Source organism: Dryobates pubescens, chromosome 16 (assembly GCF_014839835.1).
Source record: "Dryobates pubescens isolate bDryPub1 chromosome 16, bDryPub1.pri, whole genome shotgun sequence".
Taxonomy (NCBI): domain Eukaryota; kingdom Metazoa; phylum Chordata; class Aves; order Piciformes; family Picidae; genus Dryobates; species Dryobates pubescens.
Window position 1 is genome coordinate 45847 of NC_071627.1, and position 19987 is coordinate 65833.

At 39.7% G+C, this 19987-nt stretch overlaps 1 protein-coding gene across 1 annotated transcript; it reads right to left on the reverse strand.

Annotated features, from left to right (window-relative positions):
* Positions 1 to 1030: 1030 nt before the first annotated feature.
* ABCG5 (ATP binding cassette subfamily G member 5) lies at positions 1031 to 19658 on the reverse strand. The gene is made up of 13 exons (XM_054168513.1): positions 19537 to 19658; positions 18742 to 18863; positions 18235 to 18371; positions 17912 to 18010; positions 16864 to 16996; positions 15601 to 15740; positions 14270 to 14399; positions 11456 to 11669; positions 10927 to 11132; positions 9690 to 9828; positions 6224 to 6409; positions 4452 to 4564; positions 1031 to 3435 (listed from the first exon to the last, which is right to left on the reverse strand). Exons 1-13 carry the CDS (start codon positions 19656 to 19658, stop codon positions 3239 to 3241), a joined length of 1938 nt encoding a protein of 645 aa, XP_054024488.1. The 3' UTR covers positions 1031 to 3238.
* Between the last annotated feature and the right edge of the window lie 329 nt (positions 19659 to 19987).

Here is a 19987-nt window from a genome sequence, read left to right on the forward strand (position 1 = left end):
GTTTAATGTTGTAGTAACTTTGCACAGAATTTAGAAAACGGACATCTCTGTCAGATATTCAAATGTTGGGAAATCAGTCTAATCAACTTGACATATTTAGTTGGTTAGTATAATTGATTCACAATCAGCCTAAGCTAATAAAATGCTAGCCTAAACTAAAGCCTGAACAAAAGTCCATGGAGATCCTCACTAGTATGAGATGGACTGAATGTTTTGAAGATACTGTTGTGAAGGGAGCCTATGCCCAGAATTATGCCCCAAATATTGCTAAAATTTGTCCCAACATGTTTTGCTCACATCCCTCCTTCCCCCTTCTTTCTGGAGTGGGTACTCAGCCCAGAGCTCAGTAAACAAAGAGCCAGGTGTCACCAAGCTGGGATAGACAGCCCAACCTGCCTTCTCTGGAGTAAGCAAGATCATGCGGCTGCCTTGTGGGATGCTTGTGAGATGCTTGTGCTTCTTCCAGGTTTGGGCATAATTCTAGCCATATGCTTTGCCATTGGTTAAAGGTCTTACCAAGTTTTGACTAGTGGCCAAATCCAAGCTTTGAGTATATTATAAATATTTCCCAATTTATAAACAAGTTGCTCTTTGCTCAAGCTCTCTGCTACTAAGCTCTTTTGTGCTGTTCTGCTCCATTGCATGTGCTTTGCCTTTGTGTACATGCTCTGCCTCTGCAATCCAGAAAGAAGCCAGCAACCTTAGAAGTGCTAGCACACCTCAGTTTGCCTGGAAGCCTGTAAAGAGGCCTTCACTTCACTACAGCTTAGTGTCATATCCCAGTCCCACCAGTAGGGAGAAGTAGCCACCATATCTTAAAGGGACTGAACCCTCCTGGTAAGCTTGACCCATTTGGGGGGAGGACTAGCCTGAATCCTTCAGCAAGTTCTAACAGCATCTGCTATAGCCACGAGGCTGCAGAACTGTGAGCGAAAGCCTTTGTGCGCCTGCTCACAAAGGAAGAACCGTGCTCAGCCGCATCCCATGTGCCGGCCACTGAGTTGCGGGAGAAGGAGCCAGCGCTGCTCCACGTGATTCAGAGCACTGTCTCTGCTAGTGAGTGTCCCGAACACTCGCTCACTTCAAGCTGAGCCAGGGGAAAAAGTTGCACTGCTCTGCTCCTTGACCCCCACACCACACTCTCCAGCAGCCCCAGAAGGGGGAACCACTCCCCCCAGCGCCCTGCTGACTTTGCAGGACTGCAGCCCTGAGGGCCACTTCAGAGAGCCTGTCTAGATGAACCTGCCCAATCAACTCTGCACCCCTGAAGCCACAGGAGAAAGCTGCCTCTACATGTCCAGAAGGGACTGCCCCTGGGAGCTAGCACTGGGTCCCCACAAGTCCTGGAGCTTTGGCAGTGACCAGGCAGAGCACTGTTGGATCCCCACAAGCCTTGGAGCCAGCATAGCAGTAGCTTAGCAACCAACTTCGCAAGTGAAACTATATTTTTCCAGTGTTCACGTGTCTAACGCCAGATTTGGTTCTGTTTAAAATCCACGTGCTTTAGTCCATGTGCTATTGTAAGTTATGGTTTGTAAGTAGCCTCCCTGGCAATGCCCAGAGTCATAATTTGTCATCATAAATTGATTTGTGTCTCTGAAAGGTTCCTTTATTGCATGTGCCTGATCCCTAGCTATAGAGCAGCTGCAAGTTTCTCATTGAGTCGCTATCTGGTGGACAAATGGCAGAATTGCAACATTGGTTCTATTTGAATATTTTGTATTTTTCTAGTTGGGTTCAAAATCGTTAAACTGTACCAGTTTATGGGAATGATTCCATGACTGTGCACTAGGATCTGCATATAAATACTGTTTAAAGTTTATTAATAATTGTTGGTTATTACTAAAATTAATTGTCATAATTCATATTTTCATAAATCATAATTAACAGCCTTATTCCTTACAGATGTGCAAGACAAGATCCTGTTTAAAGCCAGGGGGCTGTCATGAAAGCTAAAAGTTGTCAGAGAGTAAATGTCTGAACAGTCACTTGGCAGACTGGAGGGTAAGAATGTTCCCTGATGGACAGCCCTACATGTGCATAAAAATGGGAAAGGCAAACTAATCTGCTGTCTTTCCATCTCTTTAAAGTTACCTATTATTTTTAATATATAACATTTGTATCTCAGAAAACTATATGTAAAGATACTGGGAAAAAATACTGGCCTCCCTGTTTAGAGAACTTGTGTTAACCTGAGGATTTAAATTTCTTTGTTACAAAGTGCATCATCTCAAAATTATCAAAGTTAATTATATTATACAGGAATTTCAAGATACAAATATACTTACCTTCTCAAATAAATATCTGGGTATCCCTCTGCAACTGAACATGAAAACTTGGTTACAAAATTTAGGAATTCTGTTTTTCTTAGGTTTTCAGTTTTGAGAGGTACTTACATGTATTAAATGCATAAATTAGATTCACAGTATCACTTGGGTTGTTAGTGAGCCCATGAAAATAATTTCCAAGGATGCCACCTATATCACTTCCAAGAACTGGCAAACAACTTGGGTAATTTTGTTTTAAGATAAATTGACATTTTATTAACAAAGAAAAAATTGTTCCAGTAATTCACAAACTGCTTTCAAAATGAGATTTAGAGCTTGGTAATGAAAAGAAGGAAGAGATATAAATAACGTACCTGTCTTCTCTAATTTACGAGACAAAAATTTGTTAGATAACTTTTATACTGCTTAAAGATCTTGTACCCATTCTTTGTAGAGTATGCATAAGATTAGACTGGAGTGATCTGTTGATTCTATCTCTATGTACATGTGTTTGGTTGTTTCCTTTCTACAAATCCCTGGATTGGTATCAAACCAAAATGTAGGACTTGGAACACAATTCTGGAAATGAGGTTTACTAGTTGTAGCAGCACTCTGTTTATTTGTAATAGTTAAAAAACAAAATAGGGAGGAACAAATCAGAGCACCATTGCTACACTGTTTAAAACTGAGAACAGCATCTTACTAAATTAAATTTTGAAAGTCCTTGAAAAGGTGATACTGTGGATGATTATGGTGGAGTGGGGTTAGACCACCAACAGCAGGAAGACATTCGCACTCCTAAGAGAGCATTGTTTCTCAAGATGGGAAAACATCCATTACGAAACAAGCATAAGATGAATGTGTTTCTATGTGTATAATCATTTATGTTCTATCTAAAACCTAACACCTTAAGTCTTCAACTTAATAAAGCTAAAAGTGCAGTATTAGACATTATTAAAACTGCTACATGTTTATTGCCTGTCAATAATTCTCTCTCTTATTTTGAAGCTCAGAACTGCTATAATGGCAAGTCCTGGTAGAAAAGCATAGAGTATGAGGAAATCGATTGCAAACCAGGACAATGCATCAGGAAAGTGTTTGTCAATGAACTGAATGCCATGAGAGAAAATGCATGCAGGACTAGTTGCAGTGGAAGCATTGGCTTCACCTGTCAAAAGAAAAATTAATTTCATTAGCAGCTTCAGTATCTAATTCATCCACTTAAATACCTTACCCATACAGTTAACTGGGGGCTGGACTGGATGATCTTCAAGGTCCCTTCCACCCCCTACCATTCTGTGTATGTCACATACCTCATCCTAATGCTATTTGAATGATCTATACCCACAGTGGTGTATTTCCTATTCTAGAATAAGAACAGACAAGCCATATGTTTCTGCAATTAATCTATGTCATAGTATTTAAAGAGAAGAATAAAGGGTCACTAGGAGCTTTCTGATTTGTTCATGCCAAACAAAAGACATTGCACACATTATCAGAGGGTGTGAATGGGGTGGTGTGTGCTCATAAAGCAAGTTGGCCAGCATTCTAGACTTAGTGTTCACTTTTGTTCAGTGATTCCAGAATTCAAGAAATGGAGACTGTCTTGTAATAAAGAGGGACAGGAGAGTTTAATAGATGAAGAACATAAAGCCTTGGAGAGGAGTGCAGACACCTGATTATAAAGCCCAAAAGAGGGTAGGTCCAAAGATGTAAGCTATACGCCACTGATGGAATTAGCGTGCCAACCTGATTGATTCTAATGTTTTACTGGTTATCTTGCTTACAACCAGCAAAGCCCAGCCTCACAGATCCAAGCTGCTCAGTATATGTCATGGTAACATAGGTGAATTGAAGCTTCATGAGTACTAGAGAAAACATCTGGTCAGATGTTACCTGTCAGTGCTCATTGCACTGATCTTTGATCTTATATTGTGCAATTGTATTGATCTGTGTAATACTGCTCTGATAAAGCTCATACAGGTTGCAAAGTCTACCTACTGAAACTGCCCCAAAGGGGGTTAAAAGAGGAGGTGAAAAAGAGAAAGATCAAAACTGAAGGAAATTTTAAAAGAGTAAAAATTTATCTATCTTGCTGATAAAAGGTAGAAGGAAAATAAACATTGACAACTCATTATAATTATTCACAGTTGACTTAAAAGTTGTCCTCATTTTAACACTTACCACATGTGAAGTTCAAGCCATAAAATTCATTGACTATAAGAATTTCGCTGCTGTATTTTTGAAAGGTAAGATAACTGAGTATTTTAAACGGTGTTGGCATTTCTTCAAGGGTCCTTAAAGAAACAGAGAAGTTAGACTGACTTTTGTTATGTTCCAAGAGCTAGTTCTCCCCCAAATTAGAACAAGCTCTTTAGTTATAGCCTGTTACAGACACAGGTTTTGGGTGTACCTGTCAGGTTTTCAATCATAAAGTCCATTTTTGTGAGAAATTAGGACACAAAGGGTTTATGGATAGTGACAAATAGTTCTGTAAAGTGGTTTGCTATTCACATTGCAATGATAAACTGAAAATTACAAAAGCCAATATAAAGCTTAGTTGCAAAAATGTGTTTCTTCTGAGGTAAGAAAGTCCCTCACTACATCCTCAAAGCCAGAAAGACTGATTATCAATTCACTCTGGGGAGGGAAGTGAATTGATAACAAAACAAAAAAAAAAAAAAAAAAAAAAAAAATAATGAGAAGGGAAAAAGAGCATGAAACTTGAAATAACATCATTCAACAAGACCAGGCAATTTCTGCACCTAGAATACTGAAAGACTTCATAATGAAGCAAACAAGTAAAACAATCAGCAACCCAAGTCCCAGTGATATTTTTAACATCCTTCATTGCCTATGAAGATTAATCAAAAAGATTCACAATATTAATTAGCAATGTCTCTACTATAAAATAAGGCTAGAAACCAATCTAACATTTTATAGCAGTTGCCATCAAGGCATTAGACTATGATAGTGGGAATAACTGTGTTGTGTCTACAAACATACATCTTCCTGAAATTAGACAGGGTTCAAGTAATTAGATATTCACCAAGTTTTATTTGATAAGCAAGCAGTAGCTGAGATCTGCTTTGAAAAGACAAAGCGTTATCAGCTGTATGAGACTCATTTGCTTTACTTGAGGACAGCGTGACATCTCTTAGGCTTACTTAATTTTCATCAGAAAGGTCTCCGGTGAGCACATCATATTCGTGTAAGACCACAAGAAATCTTATTTAGACTAGAATCATAGAATCACTAAGGTTGGAAAAGACCTCAGAGATCATCAAGTCTGACCTGTCACGTTTCTTAACAGTAATTACATTATTAAATTATTGAAAAATACAATGGGAAAACCAAAGCTCATGCAATTAAAATGCAAAACCATTTGCTTGCACAGTAATAGGGTGAGTGGAGCACAATTTTCACACATTTACAATGCTACTTTTTGATGTAGAAAAGTGTCTGAAAAGTTTAATGCTTAACTGGAGAATAACAGGAATAAGAGAGTTGAGAACAGCTGGGGTTCTTTGTTTGTTTGTTTCCCAAAGCATCATTCCCAACATTTAATGCCTGATTTCAGCAGTTTCTAAAAGCTGTAGGAACTTTTTTTTAAAATAGGCTTCTTTAATGAGGACAGCATTTGACATCATCATGTCAGCATAAGTGAAAGAATTCACCTGAGCTGACAGATACTAATTTCTCAGTTTTATCTTCAGTTCATTTGCAAAAAGTTCATGTCTTGGTTGATATCTGACATTACAAAGTGTCTGGTTTGTGTGTTTAGTACAAGGTCTAATATGATAAGGTATTTCTGCCTCTGAAGGATAACAGCTGTATTTTATTTCCATTGCTACCTGTGTTATCATGCTTCTGCAATACAGACTGCTCAGTAACCTCTTCCATAGGTAAATTATTTTAACGTTGACACCAGAATGAAATAAAAATCTTTTTCCTACCTTACTAGTCCTGTTCCCACTATCACACCTGCTGAATTAAGCAGCACCACTCCACTTTGGACTATATTTGGGTTTTTAACCACTCCAAGTATAACAAGCGTTAGTAGTTCACCGATTATATGAGACGCTAGGACAGCAGCAAAGAAAATTCCAAATCTGGAAGCATCAGGATACAACCCTGTAGTCCTGTACAAAGGTGAGCAAAAGAAGATTTTAAAAGCGGTGTTTGGGTATTAAATGTGAAAGTAGCTTTTATTTTTGTTCACAGCTCATTAAGTTAACAGTTTATGTCTTAACCCTTAGTATGTTCTTTGAAGCCTTAACAAAAAGGACATCCACTTAATACTGTCACAGAAGTGCAGATATATTAGGTTTACTCCATCTAGATTGAGCAGGGTTATGTAAAGACATCATTTTAGCAGAAATCTGTGTTTTTTCAGGGTAACCATCATAGCTTTTACAATCCCAGAAACCAACATCCTCCTCCTTTTAGGGTTTGTGCACAGGGAGTTGCTTGCGTAGGTTACATATTTAAGGAACACCTTTATGCATATAATTAACAGATGGAATTTTGCACTTCTGATAGTGTGAGTGCAAATATGAAAAGGAATATACTTGATTAAATGGCAGGCTGATTGAATTCACCACCCATGTAGTTCATCCAAATACAATTTCCTCCCTGCTCCTCCACTCTGATACAACCTGCTATTCCCAGCTTTTCTCTAGCTAACCAGAAGAAGAAAAAGTCCTCCTGAACTGTACTAACAATTTAAAAAGTGAAGAAAGGCCAGCAGTTGCTTGGCAAACTTATTTCAGCCTTTTAGTATCGATGAGAGATGGTAAAACCTTTTATTACATAGTACTCTCTTTCCAAGATACTTTTACCACAATAGCCTCACACTTGGTATAGCCTGCATAGAATACATAGAATACATAGAATAAACCAGGTTGGAAGAGACCTTCAAGATCATTGCGTCCAAGATCATCACGTCCAACCATGCTTTGCTTTGCCCAGAAGCAGCTATTCAATACTTTGTTTTCTTTTTTATTGCTCAATGCAAGGCACTCTCTCTATTTTTTTTAATCCACCATGTTTGAACATGGTCTTAAAATAGAAGTATTAATTTTCCCATAGGCTTTCTGTAGCATTTTTTATAATGGCCAAAACAATGTCTATTATAAATAGATGGCTGAACATTGACTCTTCAAGTATTAAACATTCAATAAGCTAGCAACCCTTAATCACAGATTGGTGCAGAAGCAGCAGCTTCCTAAAGCCCTAGCATAAAAGTATTACCTTCTCTGAGGTGCTCTAATACTTTACACAGAGCTATGTAAATACAGACTAGTCAATCCAGGGTAGGGACAGAAAGAGAAGGAAACCTGGAATAGTAGGGGGAAAAAAAATCAAAATGAGAATATTATAGACATAGAATGGTAGGATGATAGAGACTCCTAGAACATTTCTCAGAGGTATCTTCAGCTAGGAAAATCTGCATAAACAGAGTGTAGTGATGAAATGGTTTAATCCACCCGCACCCACAAAAAGCACAGCTAACCCAAGTTGGAGAAGCGAATGAAGGGTGTGTTTTACCAGCAATAATGAAACGCAATGAATATATACCAAATATACAGTATTTACAATATCATACAAGAATTTACAGGAAATAACACAGGAAAAATCCCCCTTGCAGGAGGATCCCACCTCGGGTTCCCCCCAACCTCTCTCCCCCTTCCCTTTCCCCTCCAGTTAATTAGATGAAAAAGGAGAAAGAGGGAGAAAAGGATTAAGGGAAATTTGTTAGCTCAAAGCAGTTGTTAAGAAGTTAGTTTTCTTATCAGTTTCAGTCCAGGGTCAGCGGCATGCATTCTGGCCAAGAAACGAAAGACAGACTGAAGCTGGAGTGAGTGAGCGAAAAGAATGTTAGAGATATTTGCTATGGTACATCTCACATCTGACCAATGAAATCCATTTAGAATTAATCTCTGTTTTCCTTTTTACACCCAAACATTCAGCTAGAGAATTCTGCAGCTGCCCTTTTCTTAAAGGCACAGCCTAAACTGTCACACAGCGTGCATTTACTTGATTGCCAAAGTTGCTGTATTTGTTCTTGGTCAGACTTGATTTGTTTCTGGTCAGGTACGATTTTGAGTCTGTATGACCCAAACCATCTGACCCTGCAAATACAAGCTCTGAGGCCTGTAAGAACACCTACCAGAGGCTCTACAAAAGTTAGTCCATTCAGTTAAACTCATTTCTGCACAGATACAATGTTCAAAATTTCACAGAGAAACAGCTTACTCTGAGGTCTAAGGGCACTATGAAATCACTCTGACACATTGCTGATGGCTTCCAAACAACCACAAACAGCAAAGATATTGAGAGGCTTGTATCTGTAAATATTACCTATTAACCAGAGACACATTCTTGACTATTGATTGTTTGACACTAGCAAATCACAAGGGCAAAGTCTCTGCCCATACAAATTTCCTGCTCATTAAGGAGTGACAAAGAGTAGATTATGATCTTTAGAAAGTCCACAGCCCTTCCCTCAATGAGCCTGGGAAGGTGCTTTCCAAGTGGCTGCCTTATCAACAACCAGTTCACTAGTGGGCAGAAACAGAAGGGCTCTGGAGAGCACAGAACATCCTCTGAATTCTTGGTGGGAGAAGTAATTTCTGCTTGTCTGTGAAAAACAGCCTTCTGAGGGAGCACTGCCTGAAGCAGGCAGCACTGACAGATTGCAAAAATAAAAGCTCAAGTAGTAAGGGGACAAAGAGAAAAAAAATGGCCTTGCTTAAACTAAACTGCTATTTTTAATATCAGCACCAAACTACAAAAACTCAACCCATGCAAACATCTGTAGGAGCAGAAATTGGTCCTGGTTGCTTTGCTATTAGCTTGCATAAGCAGACATGGACTCAATATTAAGTTCAGAAGGTGAGAAATTAATGGAAGAGCAGACCTACGCTGCACATAAAGCAACCAACAGATGAAATATCACCCCATTCTGAAGTATTACTTCAGAAATTTACTCTTCTTGGAGAGTGGATGAGAGGGATCCAGGTCTTCCTACTTCCATATGCTGTAGTTGAACCAATGTTCCAGTAGAATGCTTTGTTACTATCGCATACTGTCCTCTGCCTCAACTTTTTCTGCCCTCTTATTTGCAGTCTTTCCAAATGACACTTCCTGCTTGGGGTATGACACAAGAATGATAAACGTCCCAGGCCCATTAAAACTTGCCAAGTTGCCTACAGAATGGGATGTTTACTTACTCATAAAGTGTTTTAACACCACCTGAAAGAAAAGAGCTAAAAATATGTCACCTTTCCTTAAGCTTTATCTGTATTCATTCTGAGACACAACAACAGGAAGCCAGGCCAGGTGACTTGTTGCTGACAATGGAATCGAAACTGGTAAGAAAAAGAAAATAAGAATCCAATAGATGGTAGAAATGCTTACCAGTATATAAAGGTGCTGAATATTGCCACACTGATGACACTGAAGGGTAGGAAATGTACTATATACGCTAAAAGCATTTGCCACTTCTTATACAAGCCATCTTTACTTTCTTGGTCACTGAGAGCACGTAAAGGTGGGACTAAATTAAACATATAAGAAATAAATTAAATCACAACTGAGTAAAGAAATCAAGACTTGTTGCTAGCAAATATAACCCAAAGCACAGGGACAACTTTGAGAATGTATCAGAAATATTGTTGCTAAACCTACCTGATTGCTTCCCCCACTCCCCCCACTAAAACCATGGAAAACAAGCGCCCTGCAGATTTAAAAAGTTGTAAGCTTAATGAAAAAGGGCTAGCTAGGCAACATGCAGGACAGTCTTCTCTTTTTGCAGATGGAGGAAACTTCCATCACTGGATAATTTCTTGAGGTGCTCTCATCTTAAGGTGACAAGAGGAGTGTATGTTCCCTACATAAACAGAATAGTTTTTAGAGTTGTAAATAGAACCGACTGTTGGTCTTAGTATGGAAGATGTAAGAGAAAAAAGTAATAATAACAAAATAATCTTAAATCTAATTATGCTTAACTGTTGTCTAGAGTGGTTTTGTACTTCCATGCTTTCTGTATCTTTCATTTTGATCTTAAGATGTTAAGTACAGGCCCAGACCTTGTCCTGCCTTTGTAACACCACATGCCAGCAAGCTAAGGTCTCTTGTACAGTTCATAATATAGCCTCCATACATAGGCCTGTTGTGAAAGGGAGGCAGGGATCAGGGTATATAGAATAGAATAGAATTAACCAGGTTGGAAAAGTCCTTCGAGGTCATCAAGTCCAACCTATTGGCCAACACCATCTAATCAACTAAACCATGGCATCAAGAACCCCATCCAGTCTCTTCTTAAACACCTCCAGTGATGGTGACTCCACCACCTCCCTGGGCAGCATATTCCAATGGCCAAACTCTCTTTCTGTGAAGAACTTCTTCCTAACATCCAGCCTAAACTTCCCCTGGTGCAGCTTGAGACTGATTCCTTCACGAAGTGCACTGAACATCGTTCTATGCCATGAAGCTTCCTGTTGCTTCACTTTTGAAATTCATATTTCTATATCAGCTCTGACATTATCTAGAACTGTTAAAAACCTTTACATAATAATATTCAAATGAGAAATTTTCTTATTGACAAAATAGTGGCATCAATAACTGCTGCAAATAACTCAGGACAGAAACTCACAAAGGGCAACAGCATTGAGCATCCCTGTGTAGGGTGGGGCACTCACGCACTGGTAAACAAGCCCCACGCGGTCCTGCACAGCTCCTTTCACCAAGTCACTGTTTAGTCTGAGAAGGAAAAATGCTACAAACAAGCCAAATAACAAATTCTGGAGGAGACGCATGATGATGCCCATCTTATCTCTGGAGAAGTTTCTCATTGTCCTCCTGGTAACAAAATAAAGTGATAACCATATACCTGTTAGCTGTGGCTGATCACATGTTGGTAGTATATTTAGATCTGAACAAGTCTTACACACAGTGTCCACAAAAAGGTAGTGTGTTTTAAAAAGACAGGGACAAACACAGCAGCAGACAACAATAAATAAATAAAGAAGTAATTGCATTTAGATATGGGGGGAAGATCCCAAAACATTAGCATAAGGAAAGATATGTTTCATTTATAAAAGGAACACACACACACACAAACACCCCCCCCAAAAAAAAAAAAAAAAAGAAGAAGAAAGAAGGAAAGGAAAAACAAGTCTTACCGTAAAAGAATCCATAATTTGAAAAAGGCACTGGGTGAGTCTTTGTTTTTGAATGGTATTGGTGGCAGTTCTTTCATATACTTTGTTCTTTCAATGGCTGCCAGTACTTTGGCAAAGATCTCTGAGTTTTTGTAGGCTGATACAATTACCTGGACCCTACTGTAGGTTTCAAGTTCACGTTCCTTGCTTCTGGTATCCACAGACGTCACATCCGCTGTAAATATACAAAGTATTTACACTATATATACACATCATTTCTCCTTCCTATCTCTTCCCCCTTGCAACTAACCTTTCCTTGTCTCTATCCTAAAATCTGTAAAGAAGAAGGAAGGGTCCACCAAAAGTATTCAAGGTTTCTTTTATTCCTCCTTCTGTTAGAAGCAGCATGAATTAATAAATGTGCAGCCACAAAAAATGTCTGTTTTGTGGCTTCTGTAGAACTCTGAATTTTGAGTCCTTTAACTGGAAATGCAAGGACTGAGTGGTGCAATGGTCAGATCTTCAGCATTCTCCTTGCACAGCTGACAGCTGTGCCACCCGTGAAGCGTTACTGCTGCTGAGAGCAAGGTAGAGCACCATCTGAAGCTGAACACTGCTGAAGATGAAGAGATGACTTTCTGGTCATGTATTTTTCAGGTTTTCAGGCAAATTTGAGACATGGCTCCTTGATTTTCCCTTGCCCTCTGCCTGCTCCTCCCTAACCATGGAGTTCTGTTTCTCAGTTGAATTGAGCTCATGTGGCAGAAACACTGCTCTTTACTACTTGAGCTGTTACTGCAGTGTTGCACTGAGGTTTACCCATCTCCTCAGACACACTGCTACTTTAGGGTTAAGTTAGAAGATGTTCAGCAGACCAAATTCCCCTAGCAAGCTGAAAGAAATATGACTTACTACTGTGGAACTTATAAAAGGTAAATACTTCACAGTATGAATGTTGCTTTCTAACAAATCCACCCATACCTATTCCTGACACCAACAAATCTGTTACTGGCAGATGGGAACTTTGTGTGTGCTATTTATACAAGTCACACAGATTCAGCAAGTGCATTACAAAATGTGTTACACATTTCCTTTTTGCTTAATAGGAAAGTTTCAAAACCAAAACAATCGTTCTCAGGAATAACTTTTATATTACTCCTCTAGAGCTGATGTCTTTATCAGTAATTTCTTCCCAAAGTTTCTGTCTTCCTTACTTTTGTGGTGTTACACTCAACTTCAAAATACAAGCTGAACAAGAGGAAAAGGAGGCCTTGTCCAAGATTTTTATGTTGTCCTCAAACCCTGAATTAAGCTGATGAATAGTTCCCTAGTGTTCTGAAAGCTGGAATTCAGCAGAAATATCTTTAATGGTAAACAGATGCAAAATTAAGTCCTCGGTTCTGTAAAAACGGCCATCCAAAACATAGATATCTTTCCATAACACAATCCACACTAAATACATAGGATTAATTTTCCTCTGCTCTTGGTGTAAATTATATCAGACTATGTCCCTTCATTCACATCATTAAATCACCCAAAAAATATAAACTACCAATTTCCAGAGACTAAATATTCTGCTGATTCTTTGCTCTAAACTGTATTTTTTCGTTTTCTTGTCACATTCAAAGGCTGACATGTGAAGAATGCAGTACTCTCTTTAATAAGCTTTTGTAAAAGCGGGTCTAAATCTCAAATCATCTATGCTTTTCAAGACTATTCAAATTCATGAAGGCAAAATTATCCTTGCTGTCACACCAGTATTTTCTGCTTCATCCCATTCCAGCTTCATGTCAACAATGATCTTCTCTTCTCTCCTGAGCTTAGGATGTCATCCAGACAATAGGATAACACTGGCTCCTCTGAACGCAACTTTTTGGATTGGTCAAATCTCCTGGTTAATGCTCAGCTAGAAACTAGCCTACGTGCTAGATTTAAACCCAGAAGCACGTATATGTGTACTCATGCACACGCACACACACATAGTCTTCAAACGTGTATCTGCCTGGCTCAGATAACACAGGTGCCTTGCAGTGAATCATAGAACCAACAAGGTTGGAAAAGACCTCAAAGATCATCAAATCCAACCTGTCACCCAGCACCTCATGACTACTAAACCATGGCTTCAAGTGCCATGTCCAGTCCCCTCTTGAACACCTCCAGGGATGATGACTCCACCACCTCCCTGATAGAATCATAGAAACCAAGGCTAATTTCCAAAGTCTAATACTAACCCTTTTTTTCCCCCCATCCTGGATTGGTAAAACATAGCTCTTCAGCTTTTCCCAAGAGCTTACAGTGATCATCTCTCTCTGTTCTGCTCCGGTAGCTCAACCTGGTATTAGCAACTCCCCAAACTTTTGGAAACTGCAGAGTATGAATCTGTGAAAACTTATGCCTTAAGTCCTTTGATAGTTATTCTAACATCCTTTCCTCCAGGCAACAACTGTTTTCAGTTGCTTGGCATCACAGAATACATAAGAGCATGGGACTTTCCAAAGATTTGGGATCAAATTGATTTTCCAACATGCAGTGGACAGGCATAGGGAGATGCCATCAGGAATCTATAGCCTTCATGAAGTTGAGATGCCTTTTTCATTGGCAGTTTACTCCTTTCTGCTGTATTTCAGACCTACAGCAAATTTTGCCATTTAATGGAGTTAGTGGCGATTACATGAGCCCAAGCCCTCTCTCTTCCCTGAACTGAGAATAATTACAAAGTTGGGGAGAATTCAAACACATTTCCGTCCCTTGAAAAAACTTCAATTTGGGGAAGAAAACCACTTTTTTGTCTAAATTAATCCCATATTTTCACCAAAACAGCTTAGACAAGCTTACCATAGAAGTCAAAAGGATTTGATTGCTCAGGACAAGAATAGCCACAGTCACTAAAAAATGTGATCATTTCCATAGGGTTCCCACAGAAAACCATTTCTCCAAAGCTCATGATGGCTATTTTGTCAAATAACTGTGGGAAGGCAAATGAATACATTAGCAAGATGTACTGAGAAGAGGTGCATTATTTCTTGAGTATAGTTGCTGTCTTGGTAATAAAAATTCTTTGATCAGGAAAAAATAGTTTTGACATATTCAGTCTTCTTCAGTATATTTCACTCAAGCAAAATTTGTTCTTTATTTCAGTGTTCTCAGTGGTTTTCAGTGGTTATGCAAGATGACAAATCTTTAAACTCTTAAAACTAGTCCTTCTCAAAACTGTCAGCAACAACAGCATTACAGAGGCAACCTACACACACAAATGGGACTTCTGACTTCACTTCTAATGCACCTTCATTTACTGACTGACCTGCTTTGGCACTTAGTAGCTTCAGACTGTAAAATCTCCAAATTGTTGGGAAAATTATTCTGAAGTGCTTAAGGACTTTGGGTGAGCATTTGCCAAGGCAGGGCTCCCACCAGCTATGATCAATCTACATTCCCAAAGCACCAGGACTGCTTTCAGTCCAGAAAAGCACTTTCACTCCCGGGTGGCTTCATGACCACTTATACTCAATTCAGTCAGCTTTTGATTCAAGTGGTGGGTGGTGAATGTATCAGAACAGCAAAGTATGAAACAGTAATGGAAGGGGAAAATGCTGTCCGCAGCACAAACCCTCCCAAGGCCACATGAAGTGACGAACCTGTATCACTTGGCACAAAGAAGGGAAAAGAAGCTTTGTGGGTTTTTTTATTTCAAATCCTGGCTTAACCTCTCTCAAGTTGCAAATGTTACTGGAATATGAATACATAAGGTGCTAGTACATAAGGTGCACCTGCACATATGGCTTGTCTCAGTGTTTTTGATTTAGGTAGCTGTAATAAGACAGAGGTTAGGCACACAGTCAGTGTGCGTGCTATTTCACAGGGCAGTATTTGTCCAAAAGTGCCCTGCCACTTGTAGAAGTCCAGAGCTGTAATGTTCAAGATGAGCCTGTGCTTATGTGGTGGGGAAGAAAGCAAGCTTTTGGAGGAAACTATGTTGAATCTAGTACTTTTGTCCTGGGGAAAAAAAAAAAAAGGTAAAAAACCCCACAAAACCAAAAAACACAACAAACAAATACAAAACCCACAAAACAACAACAAAACAACAACAACAAATTAACAAAGCCCCAGAAAACACCAAAACCCAAACCAACCCCAACAAACCCAAACAGTGAGTAGGTATTATTTACCCTGAAAAGTTCTGAGCGAGGCTGATGAATTGTAATAATCACAATCCTGTCTTTGTGTGCAAGATCTGAGAGAAGTGAGACAATCTGATTTGCGGTCAGGCAGTCCAGCCCTGTTGTTGGTTCATCAAGTATCATGACCTCTGTGAAATAACAACGAACAGTGTTAGAAGTCAGGTACATGGGAAGGAAGGGTTGTAGCTTCTGCCTTTGAAGTTTATTTGGCAAATAATAGAGAAATTACACGTGTAAAGCAGAGTAGGCACTGATAGTGTGGTCTTTTGGGTTTAGTGCTTCCCTAGTTTGGTTTCAATGACCAGGAATAAGGACATCAAAACTGCTGCAGGATCAGAGCAAAATCTTTTTTGGTAACTTCAGGTGAATTGAAAATTTCCAAAGTAGGCTTGATGTACACATCTGCTTCTAAGAACAATGATGACAAATTTCAGCAAGTCTACAAATGCAAACAATTAGCTAGAAGTTACAGTCTGAATTAAATAATTATCTAGGAGTCATAATCTGAATTAAATGTATATATACACAGAATTTGTTATGAACAAAGAGATGTTAAACTACAGGATATATAATTCCATAGATGGGAGATTTTTGGTGCCTTTCTTTGTGGTTTTATTGCACACAGAAGGGTAAAAGTTGCAGTCAAATCCATTATTAGTACATAGGTGAAATACAGTACAGAACAGGGTAATTCAACCTTGATGACGATAGGAGGGGAGGAGAGATTTCTCCATAGGTTTATCTACACAGAATTACTATAGTGTTTATTGTAGAGTTTAGTGAACTTACTGAGCAATTACCACAGCAAATGAACTCTCTAGGAGTGACCAGTAGCAGTGATATACCTCTCTTTGCTATTTAAATGCTCTTTCCAGCCTGGTATGCAGTCCTGGCACTTCTGCACCCCTATGAGGACTCTGGAATCCAATCATTTCCCTCCATCAAACTGTTTCCAAACTGACAAAATTTACAGTGCTGTTTCTTCTGGCTAATCCTTCTAGATACTCTACTTTGGTTTTCATTCATCAGAATTTTTTTGCCTTACACATACCTGGCTCACTGCTGGCTACTCCACTACAAGGCTCAATGAATGCATATAATAAATATAATATAAATAATGTGCCGCAACCAATATTTCAGACACCAAACAGTCAAGCCCAGAAAGACTTAAAAGGGATACACGTAAGTCTAAACTTATATTCAGGAGCACAAAGTAACATTAGTTTTGTAAATCCATGCAGTGGTACTTACTGGGATCTTGTAACAGCTGGGCTGCAATCGAAACGCGGCGCCTCTCACCCCCAGAAATCCCAGCAAAAATACGGCTTCCAATGATTTTGCCAGCAATGTGGCTGAGACTCAGCTCAGCCAAAACTGCATCCACCTGAAATATAATTGCCATTTAGAAAGACTAAGCACAGTCCAGTTCAGGTAAGTGTGTGCAGTATTTTAAAAATTAAAGAAAAATAAAGTACATTATTTGTATCTCTGACTTTCCCAACATGCTGGTTGCATGCATTCATTTCTATTTGATTATTTGTAATACATTATTTCAATTAATATTTTTTTATGTTATTTTCTTCTATTCAGAAGTTGGTAGCATTCTAGCTTCAGCTGGCATTAAGAGATTGAGTTCAGAGGTGGGACTAGAAGTAACAGTATGAAGCATAATGCACTGGCCTGACTTCCAAAATAAGGGAGCATAAAGATACATCAGTCCTGAGGAATTACAAAATGCTAACTGGAAGATAGCTGAAGGGATAGACATCAAAAGCCTCTGGTCAGAAATATCCAATCTTTAGTCTCAAAAGAGGCCTGAAAGACTTTTTCAGTAGGGCTGAAACACACCTGTTTTATCAAGAAAGTAGACTGTAAGGGGCTTATTAGACCAGTGTTTTTCAGAGCTGTTCTGGTTAGCAAGAGGCATCCAGCAGGAGCCAGAGTAGTGTCAAAGTCAGCTTTGCTCTTCAGGAGACTTGCCAGTATGCAGAGGACTGGCCTTACCAGCTGGGGAAGGGGAAAGCGACTTCAATACCAACAGCAGCATCTCCTCTGCAGCTTTGGGCAGGAGAGCTTTGTCCCAGCACAACGATTCTTCGGGGCATCATCACAAGCCTTTTGCAGAGGAGCATCAGGGAGCTTGTGTCCTACTCCTCAGCAGGAGAATTTCTCCCCATTTTCAGAATGAGGATTGCAAAACTTAAAGCTTAAAACACAACCATGGACAGCAAATGCTGCTGGTGAAAGAATTACATGACATAATATCTGCTTTTCTGGTGGAAGATGATAAAATACAGACCTTCTTTTTGATGCAGTCATTGGAGCGTTTCTGAAGAGTTAGTAAAGCAGTGTAGGTCAGAGACTCTTGTATGGTGAGGAAGCTTAACAAAGTGTCATGCTGGAAAAAACCAAAAGTGAAGAGGAAGAGGCAGTTAGTCCTGTAAGAATTAAGATCTTGCCTTTGCTTGCACAGCCTTCACTCACTGATACAATTTATTAGCTGCTTTGTACCAAATGTAATAGAAAAGTTGCAATCAAATCATACTACTCCATTACACTAGCAGCTATACTTTCGTTACGTGAGAGGAAGCACACTGAACAAGAATAAATGCAGAAATCAACCTGTGGCACATAAGAGAAGCAATCTCTAAACTGTTCTCTCTTCAACTGATGCCCATTCATGTACACTTCACCAAAGAAGTTTTCTTTATGTCCCAGGCGTCCTGATATTGCATCCAGAAGTGTTGTTTTCCCAGATCCTTTCAAACAAAAGAAATTACTTGTGATGAGATTAACTTTATTATTTCAAGAGCTCGTAGCCTCACTGGGATGGAGACATATGACAAGAAGAAAGGTGAGTTTATTCTCCATAAGACTAAAATAATAGGTCCTGAAAATGCAGATAGTTAAGGAGAGGTAAATGGGGAAACCTTGTTTTTTATTTAAGTTACAATTGTTAATTAGATGACAGAATATTGAACTCTGAAAACCAAAGCTTTACAAAGAAGAGGTTAAAACCAAATGCAATTCCAGTGTTTAAAATGCAGTCCTTGGTCACGTTCCTAGCACTGTGGAAGTCACCAGTATTCATTCTGATCTTATTTCTTTTAAACTACTGGAAGAACTTACCAGAATTTCCTAAAATCCCCATAATCTGGCCACTCTCTATGTGAAATGAGACTTCCTTAAGTATCTGTCGGGTACATTTTTTGCGACATAGAGCAATGTTCCACCATGGGCCAACATGTTCTCTTGGAAAACAAACATCAGAAAAAAAAAATAGAGAAAACTTTAAAAACTTGTGTAAAGCAAGTAAAGGCTGTGTGCCTACTGCATGTGGGATGGGACCCTGCAAGGATTTTTAAATACTGCAGGGGAAAAAAATATCTTTAATTTGTTTTTCCTCCTCACAACCCACAGGCATTAACTTTTTAACTTCATTGTTCCCTGGAAGCTAAAGCAAGGTCTGAACAGATTTTTTCAGAATGACTGCTAGGAGGCTTTCAGACTATGACCAAAAGGGAAAACTTGAACTGAAGCTTTAATTGTTGATGATGTTTGCCAGCCATTAATGCACCTGAATGTGTTCTTCAGGCCTGATGTCGTCCTTCTGCTGGCAGCAGGAAAATCAGTGGGGAAAGGCACAATCATTGCAGATCTCCTCTAAAGTATCTCTTTCAGTGATGTGAAGGGGAACTGGCAAACCCTCTGGAGGACAGACTGGCTTTGCCTTCCTCAAGCAATATACTCCACCCCTGTGGCAGGCAGCCCAGCACTGTGAGGTAGGCAGCCTGGAAACATTCTTCCTCTACTGGGCTGAAGTCAAACCCACAACCCACTGGTCCCAGCCCCTCTTCCCTTGGTCTTTGGTCAGAGCAACTCCTGGCAGGGAGGGGCTCACCATGCTATCCTCCCTGGCCCTACCTGATGGTGTAGGAGATGCCTTGGACACTGATGCTGTTGGACAGCTGCCCTGCAGCCTTTTTCTCACTTGTCTGCCCACTGCTGCTGCTCCTCTCCATAGCAGGAGACCCTCTGCCCAACATCCTGATGTGCAGGGGTCCCACAAGCTGCTTCTCTCACGACGCTGGCCAGGTATCCGATGCTGCCACCACCATGCCTCCTTTAGCACTGGGCAGAGGCAACGCCTCGCTGTCCCCAGGTCAGAGCAGGTCACTGCCCCAGGTGCTTACAACCCAGGCATGCGCCTAAATGAAAGCAGAGGAGCTCTCAACCAATAGGTGATTAGCTGAAGCTGCTATCTGATGTACCTTTAGCCTGAGCTGTTATGGTCCGAGAGGAGCAGAGCATTTCCCAGTCCACAGGGTCATGCCAGCTGCAGAGTCACAACGTGCCAAGAGAAATGGTGCTGCCG